The following is a 15173-nucleotide window of genomic DNA, read 5'->3' as shown; positions in this document are numbered from 1 at the left end:
GCAGACAAGGAGAGCCAGCTGGATGTTTGATGTTGACTCTTTTCTCTTCTCATTCATCTGTTTTTAGAAGATAATTTAAATCAACCTAACAATAGGGGCAGCCTTCTTCTTGAAGAAAATAAACCTGAACGGGTTGGGGCAGACACACGCTGTGTGATGTTTCTGAATTTGAACAGGAGCAGGACATTGCAAAAAATTACGGTGGGCAAATGCACATTAGGTGAAATAGCACAAGGACTCGTTGTGATGTGAACTTTGCGAGCTTGTATTGCATTCTGAGGCTCCTCATACAGTAGCGTAGACCTGCAATTCAAATTTTGAATCGCTGCAAAACCAGTGGCCAAGACCTTGGTGCTGTGGAGTTCCGCCGCCTCACCCAGTGAGCTTTGGCTACAAACTCCTTCTCTGCAACCTCATACGAAAAAGCCTGAAGAGAGGAGGAGGGAGTGGTGTTGTTGCTGGATTGGCCTCATGTGCATCTTGCGTTGCAACGTTAATTAAAGAAGTGTACGCTGCAGCTCCCGGCCAACCTGCCCATGCAGCATTCATATACAATCAGTTCCAGCCTCTGTCAACCTAAACGAATGCCTGGACCAAGCCTGCTGAGTCATCTGACTGTGGGCTTCCACTGGGACACCTGAACGCACACTCCATCAATTCAAAGGACATGGAACTGACACAAGTGATTTACAACCATTTCCCTGAATACTCCCCATGGTAAAACTATTGCCTAATCTTAACCTTACATAGTCCTAAATTTGCCTTGACCTGGACATAACGACACAGGAGCTCACAAACGTAATGACAAGTAATGGCTCAAAAGTGCATCTGTAATTAACAATTAGGGCCCAGTAAACTGTAATATCTCTTCAAATCCTACAAACTAAATACAGTAGAACCTTGATTTGGCAGACCCCGCAGAAAGTAGAAAATAGTGTCTAAACCACTCAAAATGTTCCTTTGGATAGTAGTTGTCAAAGTCAGCTGGTACCGGAATTGGCCGTGTTTGTTATATTCTATGGCGCAATCAATGATACACTAGACAAGTGCATAGGTCACCTGTTTGTACGCCCGCCCCCCAAAAAAATTTAAGATGAGAACTGTTCATTAAAGAGCTGCCTCCGCTTGCAATATACTCCCACCTAACGTCAGAAATGTTAGCAGTAAATTAAACTTTTCAAAATGTTTAATCAATTCCGTGTAATTTGGCTGGATGTAGTAATTTAATTGTTTTTATTACAAATCCAAGCACCTGTAATTTTTGCCTTTTTTTCCCCCCGTTGTGTATGGTTATTTGTTTAGTTTTATTTACAGTATTTGTTGAATTTTAGCCAAAGAAACTAAAGTGGTTTATAAAAAGTAATGTCCAATCGGCTTTAACGAACAATCCCTAGGTTCCACTCTATGTACTGATTCTTGAAAGGCTGACATGCTGACCATTATATGAAACACCGTGTTCTTCGCAGGTATTAGTGCTATTGCCGCGTCATCATTAATGGAATTTGAATGAATTACTGAAATGTCGCATTTTGAGTGCTTGCTGGCATATAAAAGTCAGCATGTATGTTGCGTTACCGCTGTGCAATATTACGTGCACATTATATCAAAATTTGGTAAATAGCATATTCTTCCACAAATCTCAGTCCATAACTTTCTTATATTTGATAGTAAAAACAAATGCAAATGGAATTATAAAATATATAAAAAGAATATTGCGCTCTTAATTGATTTTCTATTTCAAAGATAATCATTTTTCCCACAAACTGTGCTTAAATACAGTAGATGATGCTGCTGATGGCCATGTTCTCAATTATTCAAAGTCTAATTGGCTAAACAATCTCAGGATCAACAATTTCATCATCAATTATTTGAATGACTTGTGCAATCAATCAAATGACGAGAATAAAGTATTCGGGGTAATTTACAAAGTGCAGTGAGCCTACCTGTATTGGTAAAACAATTAGGTACCAGATTATGATGGTGTCTAGGCTAGGAAAGTGCTCACTGCCTTTTACAACTCTCCACTCAATCCAACACACAGAAAGCCGTGTTTAAAATATAGCTGACTTTGCTGAGGTAATTAGGGCTACATCTTTGTCCATAAAACTGACTAACTAATGAGACGATGAATCAGTCAGCCAATAGCAAAAGTGCACTGCCAGGGGTTGGAACCACAGAGGGATCGCTTCAAAAATGTTCACTTTAATCTCTGATAACAAGAATCCCGGGAAGCGGACAGAGATGATCAGACTCCAGTTGCTCACTGTGATAGGCTTAGTCACCACTGCAGCACCACTAATCCATTGCAGCAACCTGCACACGCAGCCAAACACACACACACACACACATGCATTAACATTGCATCAACACTTAAGACAGCTATTACAATCTCTCTCAGACATTGGCACAGGTAGCTCTGAGAAGGTTCGGGCAGGAAAAGGAAGAGAGTTTGGAGGGCGGAGAAAAGTAGACAGAGGCAAAACTTGAATTCAAACCAACTCAATCTTTATTTATTATTCTTATACCGCTGAGATTTACCTTAAAGACGTGCTGCAGCCAACACCTTAGTTCTCCACCGTCTACAGTGGCAAAGTAGCCGTAGTGCATACTGACTAGACGGATTCCATTAATGAGCCTTACTTGTGAGTGCGTACCACTAATGGGTCAGGACTGCCACAACTGTCTTTCATCGCAATTTCCCGCCTCGTATCGAACCATCTTACTAAACAGCAGACTACACGCAACAGTGACCTTTTAGCCAAATCAAGACACCGACTACATATACAATAACATACAGCACTCCTCAAATTGTTGTTCACAAGTATGCGTGAATGTTTGTCAAACAGTGATTAGGTCGGGTCTAGTCCTCACCCACAACCTTGAGCAATACTAGAATTGAGGAATAAACAACATGCTTTAGACAGTTCCTCACACGAGAGAAAGCAAACCTTAATGTAGCCACAACTTAACATCGTCATATTAAATTTGAATTTGCTCTGTTATTAGACCTCAATGTTTATTATGGAGCTAACTAAGATAAAGCGTGGTCAGCCATAGGAGCTTTTTACACAAAGTCACTTTGACAAGGTAAGAAAAACAAGCTGCTGGTTTGACAAGGCATGCATTAGGCATAAAATGTTTTTTGGGGGGGGAGTTTGGAGAGGAGGGTGGAAAGGCTTATTTAAGCAACTCAAGCTCCATGATTATGTAACTGATATGGGATCCCCTGAAACAATGCACATTGAGTCAAACTTGGGCTGCATTAAGAGCCTCAGCATAAACCTTAGCCGTGATCATGCATATTGTTAGAGTGCTGCAGGCTTTCCCTACTAACATTCTCCTCTTCCCAGACTCACACACACACGTGCAAAAAATGGTTTGCTCTCACACTTCTGTACATGTATGAGAGCTCAAGAGCACAAGTTGACGTCAACAATATTGGTTCGGCGCTCTTGCGCAACGCTGAAGCCAAACTGCCTTCCTTTGTTTTGAGATAGCTACCAAATGAAAAATGTAAGCCTCCCTGAACTCGAGGGAGGGTGTAGTCATGTGTTTGGCCACAACACTCTACCGCATCAGCACCAGATTGGTTTTCAGCCAGCTTGGCACTATGCACATTGACAGGGTTGCTGATGAGCTATTTCCAACCAACACTAGACAGCAGATGACTCATTTTAATGTCAACAAAAAAGGTGCAATTAAACCAGGGGTAGTAATGTCGCGCACATGCCAGTTTTAGCATAGGTCCCCGCAATTGGTGAGTGACGGAGCAGTGATTTCTTGTTTACGATGGGAATCCTCAGACAGAAAACAGAAGCCTGCAGGTATTCCACCACTGCAAGATTTCCAAAGCCAAATAAAAGCAAAAAGCTAAAACGCAGGTCGGCGCACTGGCCACTAGATGACTCGTGTTCATGTCAAATTTGACAGTACCACAGTGAAAATTTAAGAGTGGATCGAAAAAAGTGTGAACAGGGACGGAGACAGGGAAATTGCTTCCTTGGCAGACAATTGATTGAAGATACTCAATAAACTGGGCAATAAGGAAGGATTAGGAGAGCATGCAGTGTGCTGGAACGTTTCCCGTGTTTGTATGTACATGACATACATGTGTGCCAGGGAGGATGTGAGTACACACAGTGGAAACACAGCATGACTGGTTTTCCATGTGTGCCCAGGCACCCCAGACTAGTTAGCAAGGGGAGGGGGGGCATCTCAAGCTTTGAAGCCCCCCTCTTTCTCTCCCTCCCGAATCTACCCCATCCCTGACTGACTAAGACACCTGCGTATCATCCCAGTACCTTGCGCTTTTTATCCCGTGAGCGGCTCCTCTTCTTGACCTTTTCCTCTTCTTTCTCTTTGCGCTCCTGCTCTGCTTGGGCTTCTAAATCCTTGTTTTTGCGGAGGTGTTTGGCCGCTTGAGCCATGGCGCTTGAAGGGGTCTGGGTGGCGTCGGCGAGTCCAGTTCTTACGGTGCTGGGACTTTTACCCGGCGCGTGCCAACACTAGCGCTGCTGCTGCTGCTGCTGCGTTCCTCTATGGTCCTGTAGAGTCTGAGCGTGCTCACTCTGCCTCTTACTCCTCCTCCTCTTCAGCAGTGCAGTCACAAACACACACACACGCGCTCACACACAGCGGCAGTCCTCAGCCGTCTGCTGAGGGATGCGAATGCAGCACAGCACTCACTCGATCGTTAATGTACACTTCCCTTCATTCCTTTTTTTTTCCTACAGACTTCGCCACTTGTGTCCCTCTGCAAGAAAATAAAGAGAAGTGCTTCTTAAAAAAATGAAATTGAGAGGATGACTTCCCTTTTTCTTGTCCATTACAGTGTTTTCTGCATCCATCCACCCCAATGAGTAAGATAATAAGGGGATGACGGAACGCTCAGTTCGGGAAAAGCTTCAGCATCTTTTAATCAAAGGCTTACTTTTTCCTTCTCACATGACATTGATTTTGGTTCATTTTCCATTGCAGTATATGTTGTGCTCCTGCCATGTGTCCTATACAGGGACCCATCACTAACACACCCCAGCATACCGGAGGAAATAAAAGAAATGTAAAATATGCATGAGGGGCGGAAAAAATAAAACAGCCTTTGACTCGTTAACTCTCCTCTTCTCCGTACTCCCTCTTCCTGCTCTTCTGGTGAAGCACTGCAGTAGATACGTAGCACTGGCTAAGGATGTTGGTGCAGTGTGCTTGTGTATGCAACGTCTGAGAGCTATGCAGTGCTCTTTCCTTCACAGTCTATCGAAAACATTTCATAATTACTTAAGAGGTCTTTTTTTTTCTTTCTTCTAGTTTTCAATTTTCAGTTTGTAAAATTTCATGTCATTACTGCATGACGCTGTTTTTCTGCATCTGCTCAAAGATTTGCATGGCAAGGTTTAGGTGAATGAAAAGAAGTTTAGATGGAGTCTGCACATGTTTACTGGTACTCTCGCTCTCCTCTCCCTGTGTTCCATTTTTTCCCTGCTCCTCCCAACAATGCTGCTGACGCAGGTAGAAAAGAAATCCTTTAATAGCGTTTTACTGCCTCACTATACATCACACATACCTAATGAGGTATCCACGTGATCAAACACGCTACAGTATACAGAGCAAAAGAGGTAACCGTATTTTTTTATGATTTTGAAATACAAAGTAGAATTTCTTGGCTGCTTTGGAGAAAGACTGCTTTGCCTAATTCTCCCCTACAAACTGCTCCCCGTCACCCTCTACTCTCCTGTTAAGGAATCTCCTATAATCCGATAGCAGATTCACATTGAGCAGCATACTAATGAGTTGACTTGGGGATGATTTTGCCTTCAGTCTGCAACATTGCAACATAAATCACTCGCATGCAAAGCTAAGCTTTGACACAGACAAACACAAATACTGATGGACTGACAGCTCTGTGGCAAGCGCATTCATCACAATATCGAACTCCTGGGAATGTTCCCAACTCAATCATCACTGCAACACTGAAATCATAATAAGGACTTTTTTTTTTTGATAAGCCAACCAGATAGGTCTCATACAGCTACACTCCTGCTTAACTAACAGAATGCTAGTTTTGACCTAATTAAGGTCTTGAGGCGAGGTATCCACTCCATGCACCATATACAGTGAAAAGTGTAAATTGGTGGTTGATGATGAAGTGTTTTCTCCGATGAGTGAAAACACAAATCAGCGTCATTTTTTTTAGGGGGCTTGTGCCTTTCACAATTCGTGTTTGCTTTCTTAAGCTTAGGAGGGCAAAAAGTACATCACCCTGATTTATCAAGGTAACAAAATACCATAATTTGCCCAGTAATCGAGGGACCAGGGAGCGAGGCAATAATTTGCATAAAATGAGGACATCCACCTAAAATTATAGCAATGGTCAAAGTGCATATTTGATGTTGTTTCCATTTTTCATCCAATGCAATACATCTTTCTTCATATGGCCTTTTCACAACAGCTATTTTAAAATCTCCTTTTTCTATATATACATACTGTATGTAAGGAGATGTTGTGAATTGTATTGTACAAAACCTGAATTTGCATGATTTGGTGGACATGTACCTGCGTTTCTGGCTTTGTTTAGATTCCAGACCAGTGATTAGACCATGACAAATTGCCTGTGATTCTTGCATATCACTTCACTTTTCTTTTTTTTCTTCATATACGGCTTTTCTATTTTAAGGACAACAAGCCTTTTCCTCTATAAAGTTGCGCTCACTACAACAGCTTATATTGCTTAATGCGGAAAAATGCTTCGTTCAAAAAATATGTCCACATATTCTGGTGACAGCCGTTTCGAGTTTTGCGGGATTAAGTCACATAATTCAACTCACCCTTATTTAGAGAGCACTTTAAAATAGCGGAGAATAATCAGACATGCAAAATCGTGCAGGTAACTTTTGTCACACTCACCTTTAAGCGTTTCAGCCTGTCCCTTGTGTCAGTCGACCAGTGTCTTCAGCTGTCATTTACAAATACGTGCATATTTCACAAACATGTCGTGCCACTACACTATGGCACTGAAAAAACTCGCAGATTAATGTTGAAAAACGACTGTTGCACACCAACATCGACGCACTTGTCATGCACACTGCACAGACAGGCATGCGTGGCCGATTTATTTTCAGTATGGCCGTGATAGGCTATTCCTCATTGAAATGATATTCAATCAAACGAAATCACAATGTTGTTTCTTTATATTTTTACACTTAGTGGGACACAACACAATACATTACACAACACCAAATCAGCTCCTGTGATTTAAAAAAAAAAAAAAAAGACACGGTTTTTAATCATAGGTCACAGGCATCCAATGTTGGATTTGGGCGTTCCGACTTGTGTGCAGACTTCTTCAGATTTTGTGACCCTTGCCACATCCTTATTTGTGAACAACTGAGCCTTTCAGGGATACTTTTGATTTTATACCCAATAATGACACACAAACCTGTTTTCACTTAACCTGTTCACCTGAGGAATGTTTCAAACATTTTTTTTTAGCATTCCTCAACTTTTCTAGTCTTTTGTTGCCCCTGCACACCTTGTGATAGTTCAGTTTAACATAATTTGAAAATTATTTGCAAATCATATTGTTTGCATGTATTTAGTTTGCAACATCACAACTTTATTGTAACTGGGCTTTGTACCTACCTATGCAAGCTAAGAAGAACATAAGAGACATAAAGCCCGTCTTAAAGAGCTATTCAACTAAATTCAGTTGGAGCCATCATATTTTGGCCAGATGTAGTACATAAACGTGAAAAGATACTGAGTTGTTCACTGCAGCTCTGAAATTTATAATCAATCCATCCGTCCATTCCCTATACTGCTTGTGCTCATTAGGATCACCCGGGCAAGACAAGAATTAATTTACCTCTAGACAAACTATCACAACCAAACATGCATGTTTTGGGGAATTGGGAGAAAGTTCAAGTACGCATCTGGATATTTGTGGGGAAAAAAGGGAATACCCTCTCATATTCACACCTAAGGACGATTTAGTCTACAATTAGCCTAACACACAGTACCAAGGAAAAGTCTCACATCCACAAGGGAGAATGTTCAAACTCCATTTAGGAAGGCTGCAGCAGAAATTTGAACACCAAACCACAAAACTATGAGGCAGATGTGTTAACAACTTTTCACGGTGCTGCCCTGAGCAATAAATCAAATCTAATATGTTTATTCAGCCATGTCACAAATGGATCACATGGGTGATGTGGTAGACAACAGCTTTATCTATTCTGTTGTTGCACATTGGACAACAGCAGGCGCTCAGCCAAATGTTTACTATGCTGCTCATGTCAGATCAGCCTGGACATTTCTGATAGCAAATGTCTCCAGTGTGTTAGTTGGCAGAGGGCCTCAACCTACAGTGGCCTACTACAGTTCTGTGTGGGCCTGCAGCATCCGCTGCACCATCAAGAGTTCTTTTAGCAGCATGGGGGAGGGATGATGAACAAGTCCATGGACCTTTTTGAGATTTTCAGAGTTTCAAAGGAACATAACAATGTGAACCAGATCGCCATTCAGCATTTTCAGGAGATTAATTGGAATGGTGACAGTGTGGATTAAAGGTGACCAGGCTTCCTCTGCTGGTGCATAGGAGGTACTACAGAGGAGAAAAGGGAATTCCCATCAATGTTTGTATTTGTTCCAAAATAACATAATTCATCAGTTTTACTAAAAAAAAACATAAAACAGTTTATGCTAATGATATGTTTTAAATTAGTAATGATCATAAAGTATAGTAATGAAAATGGGAATTAGCCCACAAGACCAGTTATCCTTGAATTTTCAAATAGCATTTGTATTTTTTTTCTAACCATCGAGGAAAACATACAAAAGTAAGTCAAATTCTTACCATCTGGTGTATGAAACACTTAATACAAATCAACTGTACTGTAATACTATTTATGGATACAGTGAGCGCCAAGGCCAATTCACTCCTGCCCTCCAGTGGTAGGACAGAGGTACGACATGGAACAGGTTTTAATCCAAATGAAGGTCATTTGATGCTTGTCTTGCAAGGGTAGGATCACGTGTGAACTGGTGCCCAGCAGACTTTGTACAATATTGCTAAATTTATTATTATTATTAGTAGTAGTAGTAGTAGTAGACAACCATTCACATGTATTGTACACTATCAGCGAGAACTGGACCCACAGAGCTTGCATGGATGTCAAGCAAATGCTTAATTTACTTTACTGTGACACTACAAAAGTAGTACAAAAACGAAGGTGTGTTTAAAAGATCCACGACAGGTTTTACAAATGTAGGCCAGATGATGAATCAGCAGGTTTACAGAGATGCTGCAGCGTTTGCTTGGTTGAGTGTGAGAGACGAGGCGAGGGTTGTGTCATTACAACCAGGGGCTGCTTCACCATGATGCAGCCTGTTTACAAGGAGCATCCAACCGTTCCCGGCTACGTGTTACATACTCCATCTTCACCCTACTTGGTTTAATGGGGTCATAGTTTTGAGGATGCAAACGACGCTGCAGAGGATTTGAAAAGAATCTTTCCAGGGCTGGATGAAGGCGTGGTGCAAAAGGCTGGGAACGACACAAACAGGAAATCTGTCAATAAACCGTCCCATCAAAATAGATTTGTCACAGCTTTCAAAGATGCCTCACAAGGCATCGCCTTCATACACCAGGTAGCCTGAATTGGAATAACTAATGACTTCACAGGAGTGAAATAACTTATGCATTCACAACATAATAATGTGATAGCCTCTGAAACAGGAGATTTACATAATCGAGGTACATCTTAAAATTATGTATCAACTTACAATGTTATCAGGTCAATAGGTCCAAAATTAATGCATAGGATTGCCTCTATTGTGGGATCTAAAGGGCATCCAAAGCTACTCCTGCTAGTCAATAAAGTACCACATGTATGGTGAGAATTAAAGTGCATTTGCCATATGTTTGTTTTTAACAAGGTTGGGAGAACTTGACAGAACCTGGGAGTGAACACAAGCAATAATTCAGAAAGTAAGACAAAATGAGGAATGAAAGAAAAGGAAATGGAGCAGGAAGTGTTGGGGAGGAGGCCAGAGGCCGGAGGCTGTCACCACAAACAGTTGAGACTCGCTCCCCCGGGTCCCATTCCCTCGCTCTCGCTCCTCCCTGTTCTCATTCCTCATCTTTTCTCCCGTACCGTCTCTTTTCCTCTGTGTATTTTTCTTCCATGGATTTTTTACAAATGGCTTCCTCTGGTTTTCCCTTTGCACAAATTATTTCATCCTTCTTTCAGCTCCATCAATCTTTCCCCCACAGGTGGTCAACGTCTTCTGCAAAACAAGCACACCCTCAATCAAAAGCATGTCTTCAATAGTCATGTAGTACTTAAAGGCAGCTTTCCATAGCTATACACAGAAAGATGCTGTTCCAAATAACAATGTTGGTGTTTCTAATGAAAAAGACAAAACAAAGCACTATATACTACCAAATCGGTCAAGATGGCAATTTCAAAAATACCTAATCCCACTTAATTTGATCCAACCCAGAAACAAGAACATCTGGTGATACCGTGAAAGGTTCAGAGTAGTCCATTACAGACGGTTGGAGTAATTACTGGTTGTCTTTTAAAAGGTGTAAGCAGAGCCAAAACGGACAGTGGCTCCCCTCAGACACCCAGCGAGTCCTCACTTTGTCCCAATCTGTTCGACTAGATGTACAGCCCGCCTCCTTCCACCTGTTCTCTATTCTTTCATTCTAACCAGGCGTCCCTGCCAATCAATTTGATCACCATGACAACAGTGTGAAGGATGCCACTGCCAAACGCCACCACCCAACCCTATAAACAAAAACAAAACAAAAAACAGAACTCCGACAGCTCAGGATTGATGAGGGAGCATCTTGTCAAAGGCCAGATTAGATTAGGTCTGAAACGCGAGCACGCATGCATGCACACATGCACACAAAGCGCACTACGACTCACAGGCAGCAGGTGCTTTTGCTTAAACCTTAATTACATGATCTCTGATTTCTCTGATTGATATGCTAATGACTATATAATTAATGCAAAAGCAGAAATACCGGCAGCCTTCGTAATGAGTGGATTTATTTGATTAGTTATCCTCCTGCATATTCAAGCATGTTGGTATACAGGGGACATATCAAATGGTTGTCATCACAGTCTCGCAAGTACTGGTATGCCAGGCTTATTACTCCATTCAAAACATGTAATCACATTATTTATATGAGATACGTATGCCAATATGCATATAAACAGAACTTAAAATGTCTATTTGACCACCTGTCATAAAAACAAGAAGTGACTATGCAGCATTATTAAATGCTTTAATGTGCACTTCTGAAATTTTGGTGACCTCTCGATGTTTATTTTTGTACAGGAAGGGGAATTTTCAAACATCGACCACTTAAACTTTTTTTTTTGTACTCAGAAATGCATCAAAATAAGAATTTGACAGTCAATCTCTGTTTTTCTATTTTTCTGTGTTTTTGTGAAACAAAAATAATGGTTAACAATAATTATATTAGCAGCAAAGATATCATCTCAGTCAAGGAGCATGGACATACTGGTGTACCAATCACTACAGAGTTTTAAAAAACTTTAGGTCATAACAATTGCTTAGTGTATGGTATTGTTTATTGGTGTGGTTTACTGAATTCATGATGAGAGAAAACTAATATTTTTGTTTTAGCTCATTTGGAGAATCAATGATAAGAGCAACTCTCAGTATGATATAGCACAGCTCTTCACTGCAAACTACAACCACAATCATAAATATTATGGACCTATTATATACCTTAAGGCAGTGTCAAATTAAATGGAACATTATCATTTTAAACGCAATATTTGAAACAGCTAGTGTATGAGATATCATTTTGTGCAATTGTGCATAATGTTGTGTTTGGTTGGAGTATAAATGGATGGGCACTCACACAACGATAGTGTTGACAAATGAGACAAATGCTTTCTCTGAACTTGGCAGGGAAAAAGGACAAACTGACAGGTAGGTGGCGCTTTGAGGCTGCACACGCACTGCTCACATCTGCTTGCAAAAGTTGTGATTTTGCACCCGACTCCCATAAGATTAGGTACACCTAAAAAAAGGTGGAATTAAAAGACAGCAACGCGAAGAGTTTTTTCGTTGAATTAGCCTGTATTTATTATTGCAGTTTGCATTGTTAATTGTGGTATTCTGTCTCATTTAATATAATTAATTTTTAAAATCAAACAAAGTCAGTCAGTAGCTATCTTAAGTTTTTCCTCAATTTTGCAGGTTGGGACAAATCTATCAACTTAAGTTTTGAGATGCGTGGGTGTTCGTCGACAGAAAAAAATGTTTGGAGGACCTAAGGGGGCAGTTGGTGTTGTAATGCCTCAAGAAGCACAGCTTTGGAGGTGATTAGAAGGACTGTAAACTGTATCTTATATTTCATAAGCTGTCAAGGCAGTCGGGCTTAGTTTCAGGTTCTTCAAAATGTACAACTTGTCCCAGGTAAAATAGATGACATATCTTCAGAAACCAACCAAAGATAAGTTTAAGTGCATCTTGCCAGCAATCAGGATGCAGACAAGCATTGCGTCAGCAATTAGAAGTTATTTATTTTGCCCGCAGCAGGACTCAAACCACTAGCCCCAAGTCAATACAGGTGAGCAGAAGTTTTATGATGGCAACCCTGAAGTCATCCAGCATATTGGAACAAATTTTGTTCAATTTTTGTTACTCAAAACGGATTTTATCTTTATCCAGCTTGTTTCTATCAATACAGACTAAAGCAAGCACTTACTGTAACTTTGTACTTCACAAGCGGAAAGACACCATATGACAAGTCATCTTTGTGGGATGAGTAATCCCTTCTTCCCCCCTGCCTTCACTAAACTCCAATATATTTTCCTATAAGTGGGAGAGTAAAAGCACATGTGGGCCATGACTAGGTTTAGGAGCTACAACTTCACGCTACTCCATCTTTCTGGGGGCCTACACCACACCACCCACAAGGCCGAAGACTTGCATACATGCGGGCACTTGAACAGTGATGGTTAAAATTACTTGATTCACCCTTTTTTTATCACAATCAATACAGCAACATATTTTATTTTAATATTAACTCGACTTCAGGTGGCCTGAAACAGTCACAAAATATCCCCAATCCCAATGAAGTTACGTAAAATGCAAATAAAAACATAATACAAGGACTTGCAAATCTTTTTCAAACTTTCAAATTGTTTTGGGAAGTTTTTAGGGCAGCATCTGTGATAGTATGAGGATAGGATGAAGCAAGTGGGAACCTGCAAAGCCTCAACAATTTGCTTCTACAGTTCCCCAAAGCTTATTGAGTGCAGAGAATGTGATGCAACAAAAGGGTAAAAATCCCCCAGTCCCAAATTCTTGGGAAAGTTGCAGGCATCAAATTCAAAATGAGTGAATATTTTGCAGAATAATAATAAAAACACTAATATTAAATATCTATACCGAATAACATTCACGTTCCAGAACAGACCTGGATATAGTGAATGCAGCCATGTAGAAATCCAATTTAGGCATTTTATTTATGAGAGAGAGAGAGCGAGAGAGCGAGAGAGAGAGAGAGAGAGAGAGAGAGAGAGAGAGAGAGAGAGAGAGAGAGAGAGAGAGAGAGAGAGATTGTTAAACAAAAGTGTGTGTTATGTTGCCAACTAATTCAATTGGAGTTGCGAGTTTCACAACGCGGAAGCCGAGACAGACGGAGAGAAGCTAATACGGGTAATGAATGGCGGCCCCGGTTAACTAACTTACCTCTGAATAATGTGTTTCTTACGGGGCCACACGGGCCACGCTTGATGGATGGCCTTACAGAAGCCAGGTCAATTAGCCAGGCAGACTTTCCCTGCATGTCGGCAGCAGGCAGTACCACCACGGAGTTCACCTCTGTCACACGCCGAGTCTGTAATTAATCACCCACCCACGCCACGCGGGATCCCCTCACCTCCGCCGCGGGCGCGCACCATCCAACAAAGCGCGCGTCTGACCACATGTATTATGTATTGCATTGTCCAACATTCTAAAACTAACGTGGAAAACCATAGCAGTATATTTACAGAACTAAGAGAAAAACGTGACCACAAGCATAATAATAAAAGTGAACAAATGTTACCTATTATTTCTTTTTGTTTGTTAGTTTAATGAACATGTAAACAAGTAAATATTCTAATAGGGAAAAAAAAGTCATTTGTTTGATGTTCATGCTATGATAAAAAAAAAAAAAAGCACTCCATCTCTTCAAGTTTTTCACTCAGTACATTCTCTTGGCCAAGTAATTATTTCAGGGACTGCGTTTTACATTTACTTGAGTCATCATATTCTAAAAAGTTTTGGCCTCTTTGCGTACCTCTGCGTGCCGTTCCAGAAGTTAGCCATTTCAAGTTTGGAAAGAAACACTACAAGCATCAACTGTTCCCTCCTGTGTCTTTCTTTCAAATATTCTTCATCAGTGTATGAGCTGGATTTGAATAGGTGATATTAATATGGCTTTGTCTAACACATTTTTGAGGTAGTGATAGAACACTTTGCCAGACAAAAGTTACAAGCACAAACACTTCGACACTTTGTCGAAGGCCACACTGGCCTCCATTTTTTTGCTCAAGAGTTTGACCATCATAAGGCCAAAGTTATGTAATGAAAGTGTTGAGAGCATATTGGGCTCTCGTTCAATGGACCTGATTACCTTTCAGCTCTTTGAGCCAAGCTCACGCACAAGCTTAAGTGGACAGAGCACAGATTGAGAGGTAGCGACAGAGACGTCACAGAACATCATCCAATGCTTGGGACAAAAGAGGCAGGCTGACAGATGAGGCTTGTGTCTGGGGGCAGGGAAGTTGTGTGTTGCTACTGCTGCTGCTGATGCTGTGTGTGTGCATGCTATTTATGCATACGTGTATACATGCATGTCTGAGTGTGTGCACCTATACGTGTTTGTGTGTGTTTAGTTGGGGGGAGTGGGGAGGGTCTCATGGGGCAGCTCTGTGTCTGTCCCATCTGCCACCCCACTCTACTGACACCCAGGGGAATGGCATAAGGGGCAGGGGATTCATTTTAGAAAAAGGAATTGGGGTCCAACGGTCTAATGGGCAACAATGCAGGTTTTACTGACCGGCTCAAGTCAAAGGACACTGGCTGTGCGTGGAAGCCAATCTTTTTGACAAAACAGTAGGCCACCCCTGTCAAGCTTA

At 41.2% G+C, this 15173-nt stretch overlaps 1 protein-coding gene and 1 long non-coding RNA gene across 2 annotated transcripts in view; both read right to left on the bottom strand.

Moving 5' to 3' along the window:
• Nucleotides 1-7092, bottom strand: part of ank1a (ankyrin 1, erythrocytic a) — a 62197-nt gene extending 55105 nt beyond the window's left edge. Inside the window, exons 1-2 of the mRNA XM_049762253.2 lie at nucleotides 6901-7092; nucleotides 4302-4753 (exon numbers count right to left, since the gene is read on the bottom strand). Coding sequence (XP_049618210.1) covers nucleotides 4302-4427 — 126 coding nt within the window. The 5' untranslated portion in view covers nucleotides 4428-4753; nucleotides 6901-7092. The remainder of the gene's footprint in view (nucleotides 1-4301; nucleotides 4754-6900) is intronic.
• Nucleotides 7093-8773: 1681 nt separating this feature from the next.
• LOC125993588 (uncharacterized) lies at nucleotides 8774-10699 on the bottom strand. The gene is made up of 3 exons (XR_007490288.2): nucleotides 10520-10699; nucleotides 10149-10281; nucleotides 8774-9538 (listed from the first exon to the last, which is right to left on the bottom strand). It is a non-coding gene; the product is annotated as an uncharacterized lncRNA (long non-coding RNA).
• Nucleotides 10700-15173: the final 4474 nt, after the last annotated feature.

Source organism: Syngnathus scovelli, chromosome 3, assembly GCF_024217435.2.
Source record: "Syngnathus scovelli strain Florida chromosome 3, RoL_Ssco_1.2, whole genome shotgun sequence".
Lineage (NCBI taxonomy): Eukaryota > Metazoa > Chordata > Actinopteri > Syngnathiformes > Syngnathidae > Syngnathus > Syngnathus scovelli.
This window is presented reverse-complemented; position numbering and strand designations above follow the sequence as displayed.